Source organism: Micropterus salmoides, unplaced genomic scaffold, assembly GCF_014851395.1.
Source record: "Micropterus salmoides isolate LMB-PRFRI ecotype aquatic unplaced genomic scaffold, ASM1485139v1 Ms_hic_scaffold_3, whole genome shotgun sequence".
Taxonomy (NCBI): domain Eukaryota; kingdom Metazoa; phylum Chordata; class Actinopteri; order Centrarchiformes; family Centrarchidae; genus Micropterus; species Micropterus salmoides.
In genome coordinates, this window is record NW_024042261.1 from 39239686 (window position 1) to 39265069 (window position 25384).

The 25384-nt window shown below is 44.5% G+C and overlaps 1 protein-coding gene across 1 annotated transcript in view; it reads right to left on the reverse strand.

The window, feature by feature from the left end:
• Positions 1-25384, reverse strand: part of col4a4 (collagen, type IV, alpha 4) — a 56749-nt gene that overhangs the window by 26762 nt on the left and 4603 nt on the right. The window contains 30 exon segments of the mRNA XM_038692695.1: positions 181-288; positions 768-875; positions 1996-2070; positions 2242-2305; positions 3519-3697; positions 4670-4777; positions 5050-5193; positions 5277-5444; positions 5592-5753; positions 6055-6204; positions 8998-9066; positions 9147-9254; positions 9337-9405; positions 10671-10854; positions 11202-11308; positions 13423-13495; positions 13591-13751; positions 14681-14770; positions 14933-15088; positions 15318-15422; positions 17258-17318; positions 18477-18530; positions 19680-19724; positions 20570-20632; positions 20842-20886; positions 21665-21745; positions 22027-22068; positions 22367-22402; positions 22527-22589; positions 24661-24696. Coding sequence (XP_038548623.1) covers positions 181-288; positions 768-875; positions 1996-2070; positions 2242-2305; positions 3519-3697; positions 4670-4777; positions 5050-5193; positions 5277-5444; positions 5592-5753; positions 6055-6204; positions 8998-9066; positions 9147-9254; positions 9337-9405; positions 10671-10854; positions 11202-11308; positions 13423-13495; positions 13591-13751; positions 14681-14770; positions 14933-15088; positions 15318-15422; positions 17258-17318; positions 18477-18530; positions 19680-19724; positions 20570-20632; positions 20842-20886; positions 21665-21745; positions 22027-22068; positions 22367-22402; positions 22527-22589; positions 24661-24696 — 2914 coding nt within the window.

Consider the following 25384-nt stretch of genomic DNA (forward strand, 5'->3'; position numbering starts at 1 on the left):
GTCACTTAGTATCACCTACAACCACCCTACAGTCATCTCACCTGGAAACCTTCTACAGTGAAACTACTCCTGTAACTATTTGTTATTTATTGTCGGGTTGGAAGACGTCTTTCTTTGCTAATCACCAAGATAATAATCTTCCATGGCTGACATGACAGCATTTCTGGCTTGAGTTCTGACCTTTGAGTCCCGGGCAGCCTGGCGGTCCTGGAGGACCATCGGCACCCCCTTTACCAGGAAGACCTGGAATACCCGGACGACCTCTTTGACCTGGGGTACCGAACACACCTGAAATAAACCAGACAGACACTGTTAGGGTTAGACAGGAAGCTTTTTTATTTTATAAATATGAACACAACAAACTGTGCTTCCAAAAACCAGCAGTAAGCTCCACTTTCTGTCTCAGACCGGCAAAATGCTGATGTCTTTGACAGTTCAAAGTTGAATTAGACTGAACTATGAAGGGGTCACAAAATGAGGAGTCCCGCCTCTTTATGAATGTATTTACCATAAATTCTCTAATAGAGAAGCCTGCATCAAATGATGACTGAGCCTTCAATGGCACCTTGTGACCAGCACAAACAAAGGGAAGGAATAAAACTACCGCCAACAACACTGAACACTTCCTGGTGTTTTTCACATTAAAAGTCTACCATTCTGATCCGGGAACGACGGAGCAGCTTTACCGGTTTCGCATGGTACATGACTCAGCTCATGTTACAGAATGAAGGTGTAAAGACTGGTTTGGTCCAGCTGAGCTTTTGTACCTGGTTCACCGTTTTCTCCATGATCGCCTGGATCTCCTTTGCATCCTTTCTGTCCTGGAGCCCCGTTGAAACCTGGTCCTCCAGGATCTCCTCGAGGTCCAGGTGGCCCTGAGAGAAAAAACCCCCAGCTGATTCCTCTAGAAACTCACATGATGGTTGATACCACAATCAGCTTCACACAACACGTCTTTAGTCACTAAAGATCACATTCACTGACAGATTCTCTCTCCTTAGAATTTATAAATTAATATTTAACACTAGGGGTGTTCAACTCCGCCCAGCTGATGCAACACCGGCGTACGCCCTGATAGTTATCGACTGAACCGCACCGCTTGAGTGCAGACAGCTGTGACGAGTGGGAACGTAGCTGGTAGAGTTTTGCAACATAACCATCTAAAAACTGAAGAGCAGCCTGCTTTATGAGCTGCTGAAGTTAACCTGTGTGGATCTGTGCTGAGATTTCTGCCTGATCACAAGTGTTACTTTAGGTTTCACAAGCAACATGCAGTCCCAACCTGCGTCGGCCAAACGGTCTGAAGGGGATAACGTTACTACCAGCGGATCAATAACGTAATGCAGCGCAGAGTAAAGGGCAGCTAGACTTCTCAGTAAATGACGACGTTAGTCTGGACGCGTCAGAGAACCCAGATCTGTGGGAGAGATTCTGAATGTGCAGAAAGTTTTGACCATGAGCAGAAAATCTGCTGAAACACAGGAGCTGTTAAAGTCCAGGAGTTTCTAACTGAATTAACATTAAATAATTTCACATTGAGGTGAAAAGAAGCCACAATCCCATTTAAAGAGGTGACTTCCCCAAACAGAGACACAAAGAGGAGGGAAGACTGAATCCTGACTCAGCAGGGATGAGATTAAATATGTTGATCTACAGGAGAAACAGATCTGAGAGCAGCACTGACTTAGATTCTGGTAGAGTTGGGTTATTAGTTAGGTTGTTGAGTGTGAATTGTCACCTGCCACTTGAATTTTCTGTTTCTCTTTACATAAAAGAAAAATTTTCACCATAAACTTGTAAAATTAAACATAAAATTTGCCTGAATGCAGGAAATGAAGTGTTTAATGCTAAAAAGTGTCTCGTCACACCCCAATTTAACACAGTCATTTGTTATTTTACTGTTTGTAAATTCAGGTTCAAGCTGCTGATCATCTTATCTTCTTATCTTCCTGTTTCCTACAAATTTCTGCCGCAAAACCAGAACCCGATCATCACCTGAGGGCCCAGACTCTCCAGGAGGCCCCCTGTCTCCAGGTGAACCATAACAACCGACAGACTCTCCAATATGACCTGAAACACAAACACATACTTACAACAACCTGCACACTAAACGAGTAGAGACAGTCAAGGAATCAGAGACATAATCCTTGATGTCTTTATGTATTTTATGTATGAAAGGCATTTAAAATTAAAAATGTCCCATAAATCTGCTGCGTCATGATGTTAGGGGTTTGTTCCTACCTTTGGGTCCAGGACATCCTTGGGGACCGGGTCTTCCAGGTTTTCCCGGACATCCCAGGTCCCCCTGCAACGACAAACAAGAACAGATCAATATTTCTGAATAAAATAGTAAAAGACAAATGTCTGGTTCTTTTGTTCTAGCATTTAATCTGCTGTGCGCCCCTGCAGACTCTTTAACAGCTGAAACAAGCATGCTAAAAGTTTTTTTATCAGCTCGATACTTCATGATTTTTTCTAATTTGATGAGAATTTCTCACCAAATAAACCTGATTTTGAACCTATTACCATTTTTCAGAAGTGGCTACAGAAAATGACTCATTACTTTAGTCTGGGGTCTCGAGCTGTAGAACCCTGTTAAATACAATGTAAATTTATCTGCTCTGTATCTGCGTTGGCGCTGACACAGCACTATCAACTAGACCTCCATGCAGGCATCCATGGGGTCCATGTCCCGCGGCGCAAGCTGCACCCAGCAGCCCAGGGAGCGACTGCACTGCAGTCCCACAGGCGTGATGCAAGTCGCAGGTAGAGAGCAGGAGTACGGCTATCAGTGCGTCAGCCTATTATAATGTCGTACTGTAAAATATGTATTGAGACTGTACATATTTAAATATGTTGTAATATATTAATTTATTTCAAATGAAAAAAATGATCTTTTCATATATTTTCCTATTTTGTTCATCTTTAAAATTTCTAACACATACCAGGCCATGTAACCAACTTAATATTTGTAAAATATCTGCTGTTCTGTTCAACTTTTTACAAACAAATAAGCAAATAAACGGGACTTTTATTTTGAAATTACGACACATGTGCGGTACCGATCGGGCAACCGGCACTCGGCGTGCTTTGAAGTCAGTTTTCCTAGCAGCTGTGAAACAGTGAAAACTTTGTTTTGAGCATCACAAATGCGAAATGAAATCAGACTTTGATTCAGTCGAATACATTTAAAAAGACTAGAAGAGCCACATTATTATTTAACCCAAATTAAAATTAGAAACTAAACTAACTAAAACTAAACCGGAAGTTAGCTGGCTCACTGGCAGAAGTCAACACTGCACCACCAACTAGCGAGTTTTGGGGGAAAAAACATACATCCAGACAGATAGAGATGCGGCTAGTCCTGTGTCCTCTTAGGTGCACCAGTGTGACCAAGAAAAAATGTAGTCACACGAGACAGATTGTTGGGCGTACTCTGGAGCCCTGCTGTTAGTGCAGAATAACAGTTTGTTCAGAGGTGTAACAGGGAGTTATTCTAAAGTCAACTTTTATCTTACTGGATCTCCGGTTTGTCCAGGAAAGCCGATTAATCCTGGAGGTCCTTGAGGTCCAGGTGGTCCAGGAGGTCCTGGCTTGCCGTAGGGCCCAGTGGGTCCTGGGAGACCTATGATGCCAGGGGGTCCATTGCTTCCTGGATACCCCGGCTTACCGGTAACTCCTCGGACACCTTTACTTCCTGTGGAGACACAGTACTTGATGTTAAAAGGTTCATTGGAGGATCAGGCTATGAGGTTCACTTGTTATCAACTTCTGTGGGACAGTTGTAGTGCTTTGGAACCACTAGGATGCACTGCCTCCAGGAAACAGCTACAGCCTCACACTTGGAGTCTCACCTTCTCTTGGCTTTTATGTTACCAAGCGGCAGAGATCAAAGTGGTTAAGTGTTAAGCCTTAAACTGGGTTACCAACTCGCTCGGTGCTTTGTGGCCAAAGATTAGTTTCAAGCAGCGCAGGGGGTGACTGATACGAGCTGACCCGACTCCACGCAACTGGACCTGACTCGACTCTACGCAACTCGTCCTGACCCGACTCCACGCAACTGGACCCGACTCTACGCAACTCGACCCGACTCCGCGCAACTGGACCTGACACGATCCTACGCAACTCGACCCGACTCCACGCAACTCGTCCCGACTCGACTCTACGCAACTCGTCCCGACTCGACTCTACGCAACTTGACCTGACTCGACTCTACGCAACTCGACCTGACTCCACGCAACTCAAACCGACTCTACGCAACTGGACCTGACCCGACTCTATGCAACTGGACCTGACCCGACTCTACGCAACTGGACCTGACTCGACTCTACGCAACTGGACCTGACTCGACTCTACGCAACTCGACCTGACTCGACTCTACGCAACTGGACCTGACTCGACTCTACGCAACTGGACCTGACCTGACTCTACGCAACTCGACCTGACCCGACTCTACGCAACTCGACCTGACTCGACTCTACGCAACTCGACTCAATGCAACCTTTGAGTCCAAACCTTTGAGAACACTGTTCAGGTGTACAGTGTGGAAGCAAAGAAGTGTTTCCAACTTCTACAGAGTACCTGAATGCAGCACCGGACCTCTGATCTAAAGAGGTCACAACCCTGCCACTTCCTGTGTGACACTGGTCTGTATGGTAACAGCTCTTACCTCGTGGTCCAGGAAAGCCGTTGTTGCCACTGGGTCCTGGATTTCCTGTCACTCCTTTGATGGGGGTACACATGTAATCCCCTGGAGGCCCCGGGGGCCCTGTACAGCCTGCAGGGGACACATGGGAGAGGCTTTCAACAAAAGTAGTAAAGTTTTAGCTGCACATTCAGGAGTCATTCAGGAGTGTTATTGATACTAAAAACCCAAGGCGACCTGACATCCTGCTTCATAGTACAGACCCCTGACCAGTTTAGGTCACATGTTCTAATATGACATTAGATTTCACATTAAATAAGAGTTTTACTTTGATAAACTACCAGTGTACTGTAATAAATGAGACTCAGTACTGTAGTAGTAGTGCAGTATCGCTCAGTTTTTACCTTTCACTCCTTTTGGGCCCTCACATCCTGGAGCTCCGTCTTGTCCATTGAACCCATTGTCCCCCCTCCTCCCCGAAGCTCCAGGAGCTCCAGTCTGTCCAGTTGCCCCTGGCCCTCCGTTCTGGCCCTGGGGCCCCATCAGACCTGAAACACAATGTGCGTTTTATTTTTGGGGACCTGTGTCGTCAGGAAACATTTAAACACTGTGTTTAGTGGGAGAACCTCACCTTTCTGACCGTTGGGCCCCGGCAATCCTGAGTCTCCAGTGGGGCCAGAGGGGCCCTGGTGCCCCTGGTACCCCGGGAGACCTGGAGAGCCCATGGTACCTACAGGGCCTGGAGGGCCAAAACCTGGAGGACCCTGCTTACCGACATCACCTTTCTGCCCAACGAAACCTGAACAAAAATATGATGACGTCACAGTCAAGTGATTAAAGATGCAGATATTTTGGAAGAAGAAGCAGAGGAAGGAAAAGGAGGAGGAGGTGGTGATAAATAGTAAAGTTACAGTAAAGTAAGCTTTACCTTACTGAGTAAGTTTACCTGGGGGTCCAATGGGTCCCTGAGGGCCAAAAAGGCCCCTGGAACCAGGCTTTCCCGAATCGCAGAGGACAGATATAGGCCCCTGGGGGCCAGGTTTACCTGGGGCCCCATCCTGTCCTCTCTGGCCCTTCTCTCCGGGGCCCCCAGCCAGACCCAGGACTCCTGGACAAACACAGGAAATAATTCTGAACATATGAATCTGATTTCTGATCAGCACATCCTGAATTTATCAAACTTCTCCCATCAACCCTTTACGTCCTGCTTTGGTTTTGTGTTGTACTTGAAATCTACTTTGTTCTAAAGTTGAAATCTTTTTAATCCCATTTTTAAGAAGATCGGGTTGTGAGAGGAAGGTATTACAGGTACAGTTATGACTGCAATCAGATGATGAACTGATGCAAAGAGAATAAAACTTCATGGATTAAAAAAAGTTTAGCATTACATCTCAGCTCCACTAAATCACCTTGTAGTCCGTTGTTCCCGGGGGACCCAGGCACTCCTTTAGGTCCTGGAGAGCCCGGTGCCCCTGGAAAGCCGATGGGTCCAGAGGGCCCAACATCAGAATCTCCTGCTGGGCCCCTGAGTCCGGAGGGGCCAGGGATACCTGGAGAGCCTGGTATAAACACATGACGCAGTTAAACATAATATAAGTACAGCCACCCCAGGTCCACCTTATGGGAGTTCCCACCTTAAGGGCGCTCCCACCCCAGGGTGTAAAATACTGACGCTTTGACGCACAAGGTACCCTTCAGGATAAATCACCTTTTTAAGATGTGGTTAACTTTGTGAAATGGTTCTTAGTTTGGTTGGGTTTCGGCACCAAAACCACTTGGTCGGGTTTCGGCACCAAAATCACTTGGTTAGAAGGCAAAATTCTGATTTGCATCAGGGAAGATGGAGCATGAAACCCCAGATTACTGAGCCGGACACAGCGCTGTTGCAGCCAGAGGCATTACGAGCCAAGGTCGGGTGGTAACACAGCAGGGAGTAAGGGAGAGAAGAACTCCCTGCTCCAAACAGAAAACACGATGAAGAAAATGAGGAAGACTTTACAGGTTAATGGCGGGAAGACCGAAGAAAGGAATTAAGAATGCGGGGAGGAGAGGACGAAGAATACAATTATGATGATTCCAGAATAATAAGCTGACTGATGATTACATTTTTCAAGCCAAGGATTTTGACCATTTTCCCATTTTTTTTTGATGGGCCTCACCTATTAAACCATTGAAAGTTAAGTTTTTAACAGAGACGATTTAACAAAGAGACGCACTACCTAAAAAATCCTGAATAGAATCCTATGGTGGAAGCCCGTAAAGCCAAAGATGGAGGTTGTATGCAAATATCCTGCGCCTCCTGTATGAAAGCCAACCCCAGGTTCACTGACGTCAGCTGAGGTTTGTGACCGTTTCAGATGGTGGTAGCGAGGAGCAGGTGTGTGACCAGATCAGATGCACTACATGTCCGCCAAAATACTGTATGGGAAGGCACCAGATGTGATATGCAGTACTTGCAGTATGTGTTAGAAAATACCAGGGTGCCTTCTGCAAATGTACTGTATACAGTATATGATGACTGTGTCCATGATGTCGGTTAGCTTAGCATTTGTTGAAGTGCTCCGGTGGGATGAGCTCATGGCATCACATCAGAGCCAATAGAGCCTTAAATAAAGGTGGTGTGGTGAAAACTTGTGCATGTGTAGTAGAACTCTAACCTGTGGTGAAAAACGATTAGTGTGTAGCTGCAGTACCGGAGGCTGGTTACAGTTTCAGGACCACAATCCTAGGACCGGAACTGCATTTGTAGGACTCTTGTTTACTTTGACACTGCCAGCCAAAAACAGCAAACGTTACCGTTACCAAGATGGCTGCCAAGTGGCGGGATTTGCCTATAAGAAAATGTGGTGTATAACATATGTGCATCCGGCCATTACAGTTTAACATAATGCTCTGCAGCTGGTGAGAGGGACAGTGAACCCTTATGGGGAAGTAATGATTGATGGGTGCAGTGTTAGGGGAAGTAGAGATTAGGTATAAAGAGATTAGTGTGTATGAAGGGACTGTACCCTTCTGTGGTGTCTAACAGATGGTTACACTTATTCTACAGCACCGTGCCCTTATATGGTTTTTAGCAGAGACCTAAACATGTCCTATATAAGCTGTGTTCGATGTACAGAGAGACAGAGTGGTCATCGGGCTGGGTCACTCTCCAAGCTGCTGCAGAGCTTGTAATTGATGCTGAATTCTTTGATGTAATAAACTTTTATAATCAAGAACAGTGTCAAGCGGATTTCTTCTCAACACATCATCGCAGCATTATCGTTCGGACACCACAAAGACTTTGGTTTTAAACATTTAACTTGCATGAAGTGATCGGTTAATGGTCTTTTAGGACCTGCTCACTTTGAATAGACTGCTATGGTGTTTGCTACAGCTGTTTGGATGTTGTTTGGTTTTGGGTTTAATTTAAATATTGAATATTAATGGTCCAAATTTATCATCCTGAGTTTTGATGTCTTATTGGCATTTGTTAGTTTTCTGTGGTTTAATCTGCACTTAGTCCATTATTCAGTAACTATTTCCTGTTGCTAACCTGCCTCTGCAGCGATTAAACAACACATTCAAACTTGGAGTTAAAGGTGACCTATTAATCTGCATTTCCAGTCCTATATTGTAGTTCTGTGACTCCTGTATGGCGGCTTTGCATGATTCAAAGTTAAAAAAAAATTATTTTCTATCTTATACTGGCTCTTCATGCTGGCCCTTTCAGCACCTTTGTGAAACAAGCTGTTTATGCTTCTGTTTATTTGAGCCCCCCCCCCCCCCCCCCCCCACTCCAGAGCCCGCTCTCTTCTGATTGGCCATTGTCTAATGTGTTTACCAGGTTGCTGCAGGGATAGGACTGCATGTGCTTTTGTGGGCGTGGCCAGCATTCTCTGCCTGGAGCAAATGACCATATTTGGAAATCTGGCTCGGAATGACATCATACCGAGCCGTTCAAAACAGAGTGTTCAGAAATGGGGGATTTCTGAGGTTTTGGCTCACAGAGATTTCTTTCTTTTTCATCATTTGAAACTTTGTTCATGTTTAACATGAACATCTGACATTGTAACATTATAGAAATGCTAGAAAATATGAAAAAGCATAACAGGTCCCCTTTAAAGTCTGTGGGTAATTCTTTAGCAAAGTAAAATTTTCATCTTGGGCTCTAGATCCTTCAGGTTTTTTTTCAGTGATGTAAGAGTAGTAGATAAGTATTACCGTGCCCTACTCGGATCTCAGATCAGCTTCCCATCACAAACAAACTGCTACAGAATAAGTTTGTGACTGGACCCAGAACACCTCCCCTAAAATGTCTGTCTTTGACATCACAGGTTAAAACCTTTAAATTTTGACGATGATGACTGTACCTGGATCTCCACCATAACTGAAGCCTTCGGGTCCTTCGTCTCCGGTCTCTCCAACATAACCTGGAGGTCCTGCAGGAGGAGGACAGGATTCATGTAAAGGTAATGTTTTAGATGTAAAGGACAAGTGTGCTGCTGGTGAGTTCTGGTACCTTGTCGTCCAGGTGGTCCAAGAAGTCCAGACCGTCCTTTGTCTCCTTTAACTCCATCAGGTCCAGTGATGCCACGAAAACCTGGAGGACCCGGGAGTCCTGTGTAACCTGGAGGAAAACATGAGAATACAGGTGGGCAGGAAGCCAGACCGACAGGTGAGCAGACAGACATGTTACAGATGGTGTTTACCTATATCTCCAGTGTCTCCCTTCTGTCCAGGGGCGCCGGGATTTCTGGGTACACAGGGCAGAGTGACACCTGAAGGGATGGGAGGGGTCAAAAAGGGAGAGGCGTGGTCAAACAGGAAATGTGAGGAGCTACAGGGAAAGAAAGACCCCTAAAGTAGCGATCAGACAGAGCGCGGTCTTTGCAGTTTTCTACAAGCACAAAGGGTTTTGCACGCTGCTGATGAGCCCTGCACGCCTCACGCTTTGAACGCACTGAGCATCTGTAGGTGAAAAAACATTTTTGTGATGCTAGGTCCGATGCTTGATCATGCATCATCATGCAGGCGAAGCTCCTGGACCAGCTGGTGGTAACGTTACTCCTGAGATTTCTCCTTTTCCTGTGTACATGTACCTCTGTTTTCCAGTCCAGGGTCTTGATCAGGGTCTTGGTCAGTGTAGCCTCATCACAGCCAGAGCAAGTCCCCCCCACTCCCCCATTCGTTTATTAATATGTACACTGAACAAAATTATAAACGCAACACTTTTGTTTTTGCCCCCATTCATCATGAGGTGAACACAAAGATCTAAGACTTTCTCTATGTACACAAAAGGCCTATTTCTCTCAAATATTGTTCACAAATCTGTCAAAATCTGTGTTAGTGAGCACTTCTCCTTTGCCGAGATAATCCATCCACCTCACAGGTGTGACTTATCAAGATGCTGATCAGGCAGCATGGGGACTGCACAGGTGTGCCTTAGGCTGGCCACAATAAAAGGCCTTAGGCTGCCCACAATAAAAGGCCTTAGGCTGCCCACAATAAAAGGCCACTCCAAAATGTGCAGTTCCATCACACAGCACAACGCCACAGATGTCGCAAGTTTGGAGGGAGCGTGCAGTTGGCATCCTGACTGCAGGAATGTCCACCAGAGCTGTTGCCTGTGAACTGAATGTTCATTTCTCTACCATAAGCCGTCTCCAAAGACCTATCAGAGAATTTGGCAGTACATCAAACCGGCCTCACAACCGCAGACCATGTCTAACCACACCAGCCCAGGACCTCCACATCTAGCATCTTCACCTCCAACATCGTCTGAGACCAGCCTCCCGGACAGCTGCTGCAACAATCGGTTTGCATAACCAAAGAATTTCTGCACAAACTGTCAGGAACTGTCTCAAGGAAGCTCATCTGCATGCTCGTCGTCCTCATCGGGGTCTCGACCTGACTGCACAGCCATTGAAGAGAAATGGACCAACGTTCCACAGGCCACAATCAACAACCTGATCAAGTTTATGTGAAGGAGATGTGTTGCACTGTGTGATACTAACTGCTTTCCAAAGTTTTGAGTGATCTTTACCTCTAACCCCCTTTGGCCCTGGGGGGCCAGGGAATCCAGGAGGACCTGGCTCTCCAGGGGTCCCACGCTGTCCTATTGCTCCAACTACACTTAGTCCTGGGGCACCTGAAGGTCCTGATAGTCCCTTTGGTCCTGAGAGTCCAGGGAGGCCTCGGTCGCCAGGAGAACTGGGGAAGCTTTCACCCTGAAGAAACAGAAAGTGATTCATAAATAAGTCGGACCAAGACCAGCGATCGGCACCCCCTACAGGCTGCACTGGTCATTACATCCTGATGATTTATCCAACATCTATATTAGCGTCTTCTTGTCCTGTTTCTTACTTCTGTTAGGGGAACAATCATGCCCCAGGTTCTGTCATTGATGTGCAGATCAGTTCATCCTCTGAGGAACTTTCTGTAAATCTGATCTCCGGACTGCAGAGACTCTTTGAGACTCTTACCTCACCGTTCCTACACTTATACTTCACGGCCCGGTTCTACTTCCACATGGACATGACACCTGTTGTGAGTTCACCTGTATTGTCTGACTGACCTGAGGGCCGGGGTTTCCAGGATCCCCTGGGGGCCCGTTGATTCCTCTTCTCCCTGAGAATCCTTGTCTGCCTGCAGGGCCCTCCCTGCCCCTGATTCCTTTGTCACCTGGAGACAAAGGTCCAATCAGAACCGTTGATACACTGACATGGCTGGAGTCACACATTCATTGGTTTTCTGTTCCATCAGTCGTCGCAGGTCACGTCGATCAGTATTTACAGCATTGATTGTTTATTATTGACAGTGTTGGGGTAACATGTTACAAGTTACAAAGTAACGCAGTCATGTAACGCCTTCCTGTTGATAACTTCAGTAATCACATTACAGTTACTAATAACAAAATCATTGCGTTACTTGCGAACTGGTTCTTGAACTACCATGGTAACGGGAGGAGAGAAAAATAAATCAAACATCCCTTTTAGTGCGTTTGCTTAACACTTTTCCAACCTCACTTTTGACTTCAGCGCCAGTTCATGAGGACGCAGAAATGGCAGAGCTGCTAAAGACGTCTTTCGAGGGGTGGAGGTATTACTTCACATTGTTCGGTGAAAGGACAGTGATGCCCTCTAGTGCGCCTGTGGCGAGGCTCTTTAGCCTGGGCAGTCTGCTGACTCCGAGCAGGAACAGGCTGTCTGACAAACAATTTCAGGGCTCAGCTCCCCTTAATAAGACATCCGCTCCCCTAAAAGCATGATTTGTGATGTTTCGGGGGTCTCTGAAACATTGACAGCTGCTGTATTGACATTAATCTCTATATTTCTCTGTCATCATGGATCATGCGGAGCGTCAGACTTCATCCAGCTAGAGGGAACGATCACCTGACTGTCCCCAGCGGGCCGGACGCTCCACGATCTCCTGGCCCTGCTCCGCCCCGCTTCCTCTCCGGTACGGGTTGTGTCGCCACTACGACCGACGCGCTGTGAACGGTTGGTGATCGTTCCCTCTGGCTGGATGAATATTACGCACGATCCGTGCACTACTGCAGCTGGGGGCAGCGCCACGCAACTTTCTAAAATCTTCCCTCTCACGGAGAAAATGTTTCCAATGAAATGTCCAAATAAAGCTCTAAGCAGTATAGTGCTGTACTGTAGCCTTGTTCTTCTCTTGACAAATGTTGGGCTGATGTTCACAGCTTTGTGGTATTAAAGAGCATAAAGGAGAGATCCTGTGTTTGTCCTCATTATAACAAGGATTTGTGTTGATCTGAGCAGATATGAGGTGTAATTTTATTGTTATTGTGCATCGCAGGTGATGTTACGCAGTAATCCAAAAGTAATGTAACTAGTTACTGTCAGCAGTGAGTAATCTAGTAAAGTAAGGCATTACTACCCCAACACTGATTATTGAAGGTGGAGTTTAGCAAGAAGGATGTGACGCTCATCTACAGTTTAGCCGAAACATACTGTGTTATAAAAGAGAACTGTGCAATACATTAAATTCAAATATACAACATTTTCATTTTGTGCAGAAGTAAGCTTACAGTATGGATTCTACTCACTGCTTTATGATCAATGTAAAGGAGATTATTTGAACGGCAACAACCTTTGTTACAATACACTTAAATGAAACTGTTTTGGCAGAAAATTGTGTCCTCTTACATTTAATCTTTTATGTATGTTCTTTTATTAATATTATTATGTATAGTGTTTTATCCTTAACCTTTCCTCTCCTATACATATATATGTTAGTCTGTCCACATTTACGAGGGTTTAGGTCAGAGCTGTGAGATTGTTTTGCTGTTTCCCTCTCTTGTGTTCCTCTCCTCTCCTGGAATGTTCATTCAAGGCCGAGAGAGGATCTCTGTTCCCCAAAATATAGAAACCTAGACTGTGTAAATGATGATGCATCCCTTTGCTCGGGGCCAGACGTTAGTGACTGTCTTAGGAAACAGAACCTCTGGTCCAGCTGATTTGTGTTGTAGTACTTCTGTTTCTTCTCTTTTGTTAAATAAATTCTTCAAAGACAACGGTTTGTTGTAACTCAATTATTTGCTCAGCCCCTCACCAGGAATTTCCACGACAGAAACCTTATAAATAAATAAATAAATAAATAAGCAAATAAACATTCAGTAAAGGGGTAAATAATATTAGGCAAAACAAGTTTACATTCAAATGGCCAAAGATGTTCATTTAGAATTAAAAAAAGAAGTGAAATCAATCGTTGTTGCATTAAATCGTTTAGTCCAACTCAATAAAACTGGTGAGTCTGGTGGTTGAACTCACCTTTAATATCCACCACAGTGAAATCTCCCTTCTGACCTTTGAAACCTTTGACACCTGGAAATCCACTGAGACCCTGCAAACAAACAAATCAATCAGTCGATGAACTCTTGGCTCTGTGCTTCACCTGGCTGCTGGTGCGACCTCTGACTCTGCTGCCTGTCTCCTCACCTGTTGTCCCGGTTCTCCCCTGTCTCCAGCTGAACCCTTGTCTCCTCTCAGCCCCGGGGCCCCTGGATCTCCTGGAGACCCCGGAGACCCCAGCAAACCCACAGGGCCTGGGGTACCCCTCAGTAGAACTGGGGGGCCACAAGAACAGTCGCCACGGCTACCTGAAACACACAGGTGGATTATAGGTACAGGTAAACAATAACACCAGAAATACAAAAGCAAAACAAATCTTTTTTTTTTTAACATTGCTTACAGTATTAATCTATTAAATATTAGTTTTATTTGTTTTTAAATGTCTTTTTGATTGCTCTATTTAAAAAATATATTGTATATCGTATCAGTCTGTGCACAGTAAATGTTCTACATACATAAAGCTGCATTAGGGCTGCAACGATTAGTTGACTATAAAAATTTGTCGACGTGAAATTTTGTGAGAGGCCGTTTAAGGGACAGATAGCAATCTTCTGATTAGGAACATTTCTGGCTGTTTATTTCTAACTGCAACGTACTACAGGAAGTGCTGGGGGCAGCATCGCATCCACCGTCTGCCCTGACTGCTCGACTGTAAGACCACTCACGAAGAAAAAGCATTTATGCGAGAAGCGGAAAGAAGCGGAGAAAGAGGCAAACAGCAGAACGTTTTTTTGTTTTTACAAGTTTTGTACGCTGTTTAATCACTAAATACACTTTTGGGCGGTTTTGAGGTGAGAAATCAACTGTGCAGAATTTGAATATTGGCAGATTTACGAAAGTTGATGGCAAATTCAAATTTTTTTCGGGGGTTGAGAAGCTCCACAACATGCCCACGAGGTCAGACCGCCCGGCCAACTGCTAAAAAAAATATATTTATACGTAAATGTATTTATGAACATCAAAATGTAGTTTTTATACGTTCTGTAAGGTATTAATTCATCACGGGATCTTAAAAGTTTAAACACTGTCTCTTCTGTGACCTAATCAGATACAGGATGTGACATCACACAATGACATCACTGGCTGTGAGCTCTGATGGTAGCGTACTCTCTGTGTTTCATTGTTTCATAAAGACATTAATCAATCAAAGTTTGAGTCAATATGTGCAGACACTGACCTTTATACCCTTGGAAGCCCTGGGGCCCCAGTGGCCCCGGTTCACCTAGCTCTCCAGGCTCTCCTGGGGCCCCGGGAACACAGTAAGTACCTGAAGAAGGAAATAGCAAGTCAGCTGGGCGACAACAGGAAATGATCTGTACTGATTACTAAAATGAATACATGAAATTAACTTTACTGAACCCTAACACCACACAGGTGAAACGCCACACAGGTGAAACGCCACACAGGTGTACACAGTGTTGTCTGGTACCTGGTCTCCCCGGTTCTCCTTTTGGTCCTCTGAATCCAGGGCGTCCTGGTTTTCCAGGTTCTCCAGGTGAGGGTTTGCCTGTATAGAATGCACCTGGATCTCCTTTGACCCCTTTGCATCCTGGAACTCCACTCTGACCAAAAACACCTGCTGGTCCTGAAGGGAACCAACAGAGAACTTTATTCTTACCACCTTAAATCTGATCCTGATACATAAAAAACACGTCCGGTTCTGTTTGAGAAACGTTTGTTTATCGTTCTCTTGTTCTACCTGTGAGGTTCCTGAGTGTCAGCAGAGTTATCACTAAATAACAGACCCTTCACTGTCGCTGCTCATCAATCATACTAAATGTTTCTATGAACTGAAATGGGCTGCAGGTACCGACCAGGTATGGATCTGCCGGGGGCTCCTGGGGGTCCGTGCATTCCCATCACCCCCATGTCACCTGGAGGGCCGCTCAGTCCGGAGGCCCCGGGGTCCCCAACTACACCTGGAAGATGGGAAGCAGTTAGCTGACATCAGAGGTTAACATCATGCAACAGAGATCCTAGATATGAACACGCAGACGCTGCAGGTGAGATGCGTCTTTGCCGCCGCCGCCATCTTGCAGCAGCTTCTGCCGCAGAAAATGTCACACTCCTGTGCTGCTTTTGGTGTTTTTATGAAAGAAATGCTAAAACCAAGCACAGGGAATCATATTTCACGGGCGAGAAGTTATGCTACTTTTACTGACGTGCTGAATTTGATAAATCACAACAAGTAACACTTTGTTTTAAAACTAAGTGACTCTCCGGATGCTAAATGAGGCTAATTTATGACAGATTTATTCAATCTGTGATCAAAGTGACGCACATGGTCATACGTATTTGACTAATAGTGTCATGTGATGTTTTTCCCTGTCAGCTATGTCAGTGTTTCCCCATGTATTGGTGCTGCCACCCCTCATTCTTCAAAGGACATCTACCTGACAGGTGCTGTTATAACAGCAGCGCAACTCCTTTAATGAACAGGGATGCACGTATTGAGTGTTTGATGGTCTGGAGGAAAATATTCTAGCAGTAAATGTACGCTTTTGGTTACCTGCAAACATCCCCCCTCCCTTTCAGACTGGAAGCTGAGCAGAAAAGCTAACTGTACGTCTATTGGCTGCTACGTAACGTTGTAATGCTGTGTTCACGCTGAAAGCCAATCCAGCGTTTCTTGCAGCTTGATTGCACACAAAGTCAATGCGTTTGTCGCGATGCTGTGTTGCAAAAGCCTATCATTCATGAAATTGTCCGGAAGTCACCGGCGGCTTCGGAGCGTTGTTTGGAGAGGACCAGGCAGAGCTGGACGGGGAGCAGCGCTGCAGCTTTCGGACAAATAAACCCCCGTAGTCGGTCTGGATTCTGCTCTGACAGCTACGCCGTTTACCCGCAGGAGGAGCTCAGAGTTAACTGCTTTTATTAAATTAGCTACATTAAAACTTGATTTATCTTCACTGGAGCTTCTCAGCAGCTTCCGTTCACATCCGGTTCCACTGTTGTTGTTTGCGTCAGAGCTCTGCTGGACTACGACTTCATATTTATATAAAAACAGGACAAAACTGGACATTACTTGGAGAAAAGAAAGCGAGGAAGCTGAACTACCTGGTGAGTTCAGAAAATATGTGTCTGTAACTTTATTCCAGCTGTGGTTTTACTTTACTGTGAACAGGTTAGCATAGCATAGCCCTGATCGAACCGAACTCCATTCAGAAAACAAACATTTTAAAAGTTGTTGTCCTGCTGACAGACCTAAATTACTTTCCCCAGATCTAATAGTTGTAGCTCCTCCCTGCTGGACTTGTTCAGCAAGTTTAGTGCTAATCCAGCTCTTCCAACTATTTGTTCACAGATATGGTGAAAATAATGGTGCAGAATGATGTGAAATAGCATTTCTTGGACCATCAAACGGCCGACATGTTTGTATTGGTGTTTTATATTCAGACATAAAGCATGGGCACTACGCACACAAACATTTTTTTTACTTCACCTCTGCTGCTACAACACCATCCATGTGAATATTCTCAGTAGGTTTAGTAATACTTACCCTGATGTTACTATCATTTTGGCATAGGAGTAATAATTATACAATGTATACTATCACACGCTGGTATGTGAGTGATAACAGTATGATAGATAATGTATTTCGCTTTTATTTTACAAAAAACAATAACAACAAAACCAAACCAGAGTGATGACATCATGCCAGAGTGATGACATCATGCCAGAGTGATGACATCGTACCAAGCAGACAAAGACAGATCGTCAGTCAGCTGATCGATCAGCGTGTATTGATCCGTACCTTTGTGTGTGACGTCTGCGACCTGAGGAAGGCCTTTAGGACCTGGATCTCCCATCATGCCCTGGGAACAGACAGGTTCATTACAGACAGGTTAAAAAAAATGTTGTGTTGACTTTCGCCGGCGCTGCACAACGTCACCATGTCACATGATAAAAACACCTCGCGGGAGCAAGGCGGCTGCAGGTTTGAGCGTCTGACGACTGCAGTCGCTTTTCTGCGACTAAGTGGGAACCACGTTTTGCCTGATCAGTATTTGTTCTAAGCTCACGCACTCTACAGGAAGCAGAATGTGTCCGCCTTGACGCCAGTGTTTTTATGCCGCGCCCCTTCAGTCGCCAGCAGCTCACGTTTGACTATCAAGTCATCTCAAACCCACCTATTATAAAAGGTAACAACATGACACTTCACGGCTGGCTGCAGTATAGATCATAAACCCTGCCCCCCCCCCCATGTTAAGCCTGCTTTATTGTCCACTCTACGCCGCACCCTACGCTGTAAGCGCCGCACTTAGCCAAACATTTATATTTGTGCGTTGCTGTCTGCAATTACACAGCCGAAACGCTAGTTGGCAGTAGCGTTATAGCGTCCACCTTGTTGGCCGGAGAAGCTGGCTAACGTCCGGTTTAGCCCTCCGCTAACTTGAATGGGGGTAAAATAATAAACGTATAAAAAATAGATCCACTGTGTTACAGCCTCTAGTTTAGTTTTGCGATGCTACCAAGCTGACGAATCACAGTGCTTGCGGTCTGCGTCGCCATGCGTGTAGTTACATTTTCTGGGAAGCAGGCTACGCGTCAGGCTACGGTGTAGATTCAACTCAGAAGTACAGGCTTTAGCGGATGGGACATAGAAACCATCTTTGGGAAAATGTGTAATTTCAGGTCGTTCTCATCGCACTGATGTTTGTTCATCAGCGAGAAGAGAATCGTTTTGTAGTTTAAATGAGCAATTTGACTTTATAAAATTGACAGCTGAGGTCCTGCTCACGATTGGAACCTTGATACCACGGCTTCCACCCCCGATCCCTATTGGCTCCAAATGACGTCACCAGCGCAGGATGGCAGGGCCCTGATTGGGGATATTTTGGCTTTGTCCACCTTTAAATACAGTCTGTGGGTTTTGACAGGAGCTCGCCCCTCACTGGCTGTTTTCCTTTAGTTCAAACACATCAATTTCATTACAAAGGTGTTTCCTACATAAGTGACCTTAACAGACTGACCTTAGGGCCTTCTCGTCCAATCAGACCTGGGAGACCTGGACTTCCTTCACTCCCCTGAGAAAACACACACCATTAAAACAGAGGAAATCCTGGTTTCTGATTGGCTGACAGATGTATATACATGGTTTGAATTACGGGGGGAATTGGGGGGGTCTGACCCCCTAATTAAGGCTTGGACCCCCCCAAAAGATGCAAAAACAACAGTTCAGGGGGTCGTTCTTACCTGTAATTGTAAATATTACAATATCTTTCCCATCCTCATGCCTTATATTCAAGAGTCTTGAAATAGGATTTCTGACACCCCTAAAATGGACCGTACCATTTCCTAACCTGGACGTTAGCTGAACATCTTGTCTGCTGGCAGCTGCTCCAGTCCAGACGCTGCAGGTTAATGTCAGCACTGAGCTGTCTAGCTGCTTTAATACACTAAAGTTCCCACCTTCAGAGGTTCATAATTAGCATTTATTTTACTTTAAATGAGTCACCTGATGTTAGCTGATAGCCACCCTGTCAGTTCATATTTTCTGTAACTGTTAGCCAACACTGGTGCTCAGGCAGGAGCAGTGAACTGAGGATTAGCTACTGCAGATCCACATTTTGACATCGAGACAGAGTTTATTATTTCAAGTATTCTGTGAGTCTTTCTACAATAAGCATGATGTTTGTTTCCACTCTGGGATTCAGGAGGTTTTCCTGCCCAGGTAAATGTTAAAGTCCAGGTTTGTTACTTTAAATGTGTTCACTTTTATTTATGTAGCGCCAATTCATAACAAAAGGCTTCTCGCTGCACTTTTTATACAGAGCAGGTCCAGACAGGACTCTGTTTGATATCATTTACAGAGACCCAAATACCCCCCCCCCCCCCCCACACCTGGTTGTCACCGTATGATTCGCACTGTATTAGTATATAGATAGAGGAACAGTGTTTTTCAGGTCCGTCTCAGTCAATATTTATTGTGTTGGGATGTTTTAGCGTGAGATTTGTCTTCCAAGAGTCCAATTAAAATCACAATAAAAGGATGAAAATCAGTTCGTATCACCAAAGATATAAACACTGAAATGGGGAAGTTTGACTACTTTAAAACAAAACATTTTTATAGTTTAATGAACCCGACATGCGACTCTGAATAATCAGTGTAATTTGTTAAAATAAGTCGCTGCCCTGAAGTTGAGTAAAATCACAAAGACGGTTTGTTGACCCACCTTGAACCCTTTCTCTCCGAGCAGCCCGGTGTAACCAGATAATCCCTGAAACACACAAACACATCGCACACGTGTTTATCATGAGTCCATGTTCACACTTTCATCAGGATGAAGTTTACTGTAAATCTTTCACACTGTCATTTATTCATTAAAACTTTCTTAAAGGTCAGTCTGTCACAACTGAGGCTCTCTTCATGAGAACAGGAGGCAGCACATCGCATATCAGGTCATAACTGATGCTAACTGCTGTTAGCTAGTTAGCTCAGTGATGCAAACTTAGTAGTCCTATTAGCTGACTGAGTACAAAATGAGCACCAGAACCAGAGCCGGGCTCAGCACAGCTTCTAAGACCGACGGACTCCAGTTTGACGAGTACAGTACGGTTCGGGCAAGGAAGGCAGAATGTTTTCACTTCTAACTCGCTGAATTAAAGGTTTATTTCCACCAAAGCAGAGCTGGAGTGGAAAGACTAACCCCGACGGCTTGGTGAGCTTCATTGTTTCTGTGGAGTTTGGATAAAGTGTGTTTCAGGATGAGTTCACGAGGCGATTAGTCCAGTGAAAGACAGAAACCTGACTTCTGTTTGATTAGGAAAACAGGTGAAAGAACATTTTCCCTTCTGTTATATTTACACATCTCCCAGCTGAAACTATAGGGAGGCCTGAGCTGCAGTCTCTGGCTGTCACCTCTCCAGGTACCAAAGTGGTCTTACAGCACAGGACGGGCCGGGCTAGCTGGTTAGCATGCTAACTTACAGTCTGTACTACCACACCCAGACTAAACCTCTGGTCGTATCGTGAAGAACACCACAACAAACTCAATTCAATCGGTTTATTCTGGGCAACATTTACAGGGAGTACTGATCAATACTGTGAAGGAGGGTTACTCACCCTGGGTCCAGGAAACCCCAGAATCCCCTTCTCTCCTTTGATCCCTGGCAGACCGTCCAAACCCTGAAACACAGATCCTCTTTATGCACAGTAATCGATATGTGATCAATTATATTCTGCTCTCATCTGATAATGAACTAAATACTAAACGTGTCTAAATGTAGAACATTCATCAACCAATAAACTTCTGACTGAAGTAGAACACGGGAGAACCCTGGACCGAGTGTTCCTCCAGCTGGATGTTAGTGGTCTGATCTGGTATCTGAACTTACCGGCTGTCCCTGAACTCCACAGACACCTTTAACACCTTGAGGACCCTGAAGAACCAGCAGAACCCCACATTAGAACAAACAGAACCAGAAGTGTAGCACAGCCATGGACTAAGTACAGTAGAACCACAGTAGACACGCAAAAATCGCATCTGCGGTAGTATTGCAGTAGAACCACAGTAAAATGACAGTAGTACTGCAGTAGAACCACGGTGAAATGACAGTAGTACTGCAGTAGAACCACGGTGAAATAACAGTAGTACTGCAGTAGAACCACAGTAAAGTGACAGTAGTACTGCAGTAGAACCACAGTAAAATGACAGTAGTACTGCAGTAGAACCACAGTAAAATGACAGTAGTACTGCAGTAGAACCACGGTAAAATGACAGTAGTACTGCAGTAGAACCACAGTGAAATGACAGTAGTACTGCAGTAGAACCACAGTAAAATGACAGTAGTACTGCAGTAGAACCACGGTGAAATGACAGTAGTACTGCAGTAGAACCACGGTAAAATGACAGTAGTACTGCAGTAGAACCACGGTGAAATGACAGTAGTACTGCAGTAGAACCATGGTAAAGTGACAGTAGTACTGCAGTAGAACCACAGTAAAATGACAGTAGTACTGCAGTAGAACCGCGGTAAAGTGACAGTAGTACTGCAGTAGAACCACGGTGAAATGACAGTAGTACTGCAGTAGAACCACAGTAAAATGACAGTAGTACTGCAGTAGAACCACGGTGAAATGACAGTAGTACTAAATACTGTCTAACCTGATTGTCTAATCTGTAATCTGATTGGCTGTCTGACACTGAAGCCCACCCACCTGTTCTCCTTTGATGTACAGGTCTTCTGGAGGGTCGACGTACTCAAACGGCCCCGGTGGCCCCTGGGGGCCCTGCTCACCCTGTGGACCACACACAGAACTTTAATACTACTACTGCACAGTACTACACAGTACTATGCAGTATAGCATTACTGCCACAGGACTACTACAGTAACTAAACAGTAAGTTCTGCTCTCTGAAGCTTTACAGTCTCCCGACTGTTGTTCTTCTGGCCACGCCCCCTCAGTGATGTCACTGCAGGTGATTCTTGCAGCTGTCAGAAGGAAAACACCTGCTGTGATGTCACTGAAGTGGGCGTGGCCAGAAAACGTTTTTTGTTTTTTTTCCCTGAACATTTTTACCTCATCTCCTTTCTGTCCGGGCAGGGATCGACCTTTTTCCCCCTGAAACAGAAACAACAGCGCCTGTTAGATGTTCACCTGTTATCAAATACTTTACAAATACTGTGATCTATCATCAGAACAGTTAAAGGTCTCTGAGCTGCAGTTAGAAGAAAACCTTCGTTTCACATTTTCTGGGCTAAATTTAAACTATAAATATACATAAATAAACGCTGGTATTTAAATAATCAGTAACAGCACAGACTGTCAGAAGCTCAGTTTAAACTAGACTTCTTACTAAATTATCATCACGTAAAATTTACAAATAATAAAACTTTCTATATGTACATATAATACTTACAGGTGAACCCCTGGAACCAGGCCGACCAGGGAAACCCTGTAGCGAGAGACAGATGTTAGCAGAAGATAATACTATATACTACAACATGTCACTTCTATGAGTCTTAACTGAGTAAATTATATTATAGTTATCGTTAATTATTTGTGTTTCTGTGACTCACGTTGGTCCCGTCCAGTCCTGCAGGACCCGGAGCTCCGATCAGACCAGGGCGACCTTGTTCACCCTGCAGACACACACTTGAAATGTAAGTCGTCTTTTTGTCAGCATATATCATTCTTTGCTTATGTAAAAGTAGTAATACCACACAAAAATACTTCATTACAAGTAACAGCTGCAATCAAACTGCTACAAGTACTAAAGTATTATTAGCTAAATGTAATTTTCATGTCATACTGTAAATATGACCAGAAAACTACATTTTCATAAAGAAATCTGTTGTTGTTATTAGATCAGTCCGTCTGAAACTTCAAACAAAAAAAGACAGAGATTATGAACAATTTAATTTTAGAAAATTGGAGCTTTTGTCACAGATAAACACACGAAGGACTGAAATGAATCAATAAGCTGATTTTATGAATTACGATTCCTCATATTTTACAAAATGTAAAATCTTAGTAACTTATGTTATCACAACCCGTTCTCCCTCCCCGACTCGTCACATATGGACGCGTGGTCGAGACCCATCGGCAGTTTGTAACGCACTGGGGATCCCTGTATCCCTGACATTAACTTACGTAGTTATTTTAACCCAAACCAGAATCTTTTCCGAACCTTAACTAAGTAGTTTTTGTTCCTAAACCCAACCAAACTGCCACATTTCACGACTTTAATGATGTCGTGAATCAAAATGGCGATGTTTCGAAACACTGGCGTTTTATTTTAAAAGTCTAACCGGACATTGCATGTTTATTGTTGCTAAGCGTTGCTAACTTGACCGCGGAGCCTTAAATGTCTAAAAATGACGCTAAAGGGGTACCCAGGGTGGTAGAAAGCGACGCCAAAGGGCCTTGACCAAGCGTCACATATTGACGCTTGGTCAAGGCCCTTTGGCGGTCAAGATGTGAGTCGGGAGAACGTGTCGCTTATAACTTAACGTTCTAACTCCCAACTCGTCACATGTGAATTCTTGGTCAACACCACCTGCCGTCACTTTTTAACGCCCCTGGGTTCCCATTAACATCGTTTTTGTATGTCTAGGGCTCCGCGGTCAAGATAATAATAATTATTCATTTAGCTGACGCTTTTATCTAAAGCGACTTACAACTGCTATTCATGTCAGAGGTCGCACGCCTCTGGAGCAACGAGTGTGTCTATGAAGATTCTCAGTCATCCAGGTCATAGTTATCCAACGAAGGTTAAAGTCAAGGGCAACTGGACTTGGTTGAAGATACTGGAACGTCTTCCAGTATCTTCAACCAAGTCAGACACAAATCTACCTCCGGTAGACTGCGTGAGTTTATAACAATGATGAGGCCTCTAGTGACGTCACACCTCGCGGGAGGCAACGCTTTGTTATACTGAGAAAAGAGGCGGATGCAAATTTCGGCAGGTAGCCTTCAACATCTGTTTTGGCGAATTATGCATTCACTTCTTAAGGTCCTTTTAGGACACTTTGCTGTTTGAACGCCACATGTTTTTGCTGAATCTCAAGAAATGGTACTTTTACTAAGTGTAATAATATATTAACGATTCTTAACGTTCATAAAATATATACTGATCATTTATCACATTGATGAACCCCACAAAGAATAGTATGGCGTTTAAAAGCAGAACTTTAATGCATTTTCATATAATTCTCGACAGGCGTGCAAAATCGGTATATGTGTATAATAGTACTTTTATGGTTGAACAATGGCTCTAAAGGGCTTCCACCGGTGCACTGAATTATGACAAGAAAGGCTGCCATGTGAGTTGGTACCGGACGCCGGAAGACGTGACAAAGAGTAGCTATCTGACGCTCTGGGAATAAGAACAGGCTGAAATATCTTGGAACAGTTATCGTCTCCAAACTGAACTGAAAGCTGTGAAGTCGTGTGCAAAAAGAGTTCCGGCGTTTGTTTTCTTTGAGGAAACTGTCCCATTTCCACGTTGAAAAAACCACAATGACCTTGTTCTACCGTGCTTTTATAGGTTTATAATCCCAAAATGTAGAACAAAGCCGCCCTTTGTTCCAGCAGCCAACACTCAGAAGTACTGTACACAGTACAATACTTCCTTCTGAAATGTAGTGTACAACAAGTAACTCATTGTTGTACTTGAGTAGAGTAAATGTACTTGTTTGTGTTTGTACTCACCGGCAGACCACGAAGTCCACGGGGCCCGACTTCCCCCTGTCAGACACAAAAACATCCCATAATCCGTGGTTGTCATAGAAAGAATTTAATAATGGATAAATCTTTAATTGAAGTAAATCTATTTTATATCTCAGTACACTGAATATCTGTCCAGTTTTGAGTGGACAAAACAAGACATTGAGTTTAGTCGATTAGCCAAGACACTGATCAACAGATTGATTGATTGATTATGTTTCTCGGTTTTGGGGTTCTTGATGTTTTGGATGTTGCTGTTCTTCTTCTTCTTCTTCTTCTCGTGTCTTGGTGTGTTGCGCTTCCTGTCTCAGTGTCCTTTTGTCATTTGTTCATTTGTGCTGTTTCCTGTTTTTCTTTGAGGTTGTTTTGTCCCTGGTGTCGCGGTCAGAGACTGTTTAAAGTGGTCATATTCTTCTCATTTTCAGGTTCATCATCTTATTTAGAGGTTGTACCAGAGCAGGTTTACATGGTTATATTTTTGTCATACTGCACATTGCTGCAGCTCCTCTTCTCAGCCTGTGTTGAAGGCTTCGTTTTAGCTATGGAGTGATACATCTTGTCTCTACACGATCTTTGTTGAGAGCTGCACATGCTCAGTTCCTAGTTAAGGACTACTAGCCAATCAGAAGCAGAGAAGGGCGGGTCGGCGAGAAGCCGGTAAACAGCTCGGGTTCAGCCGTACGTGTTGCCGACCGGCTCGGCAACACGG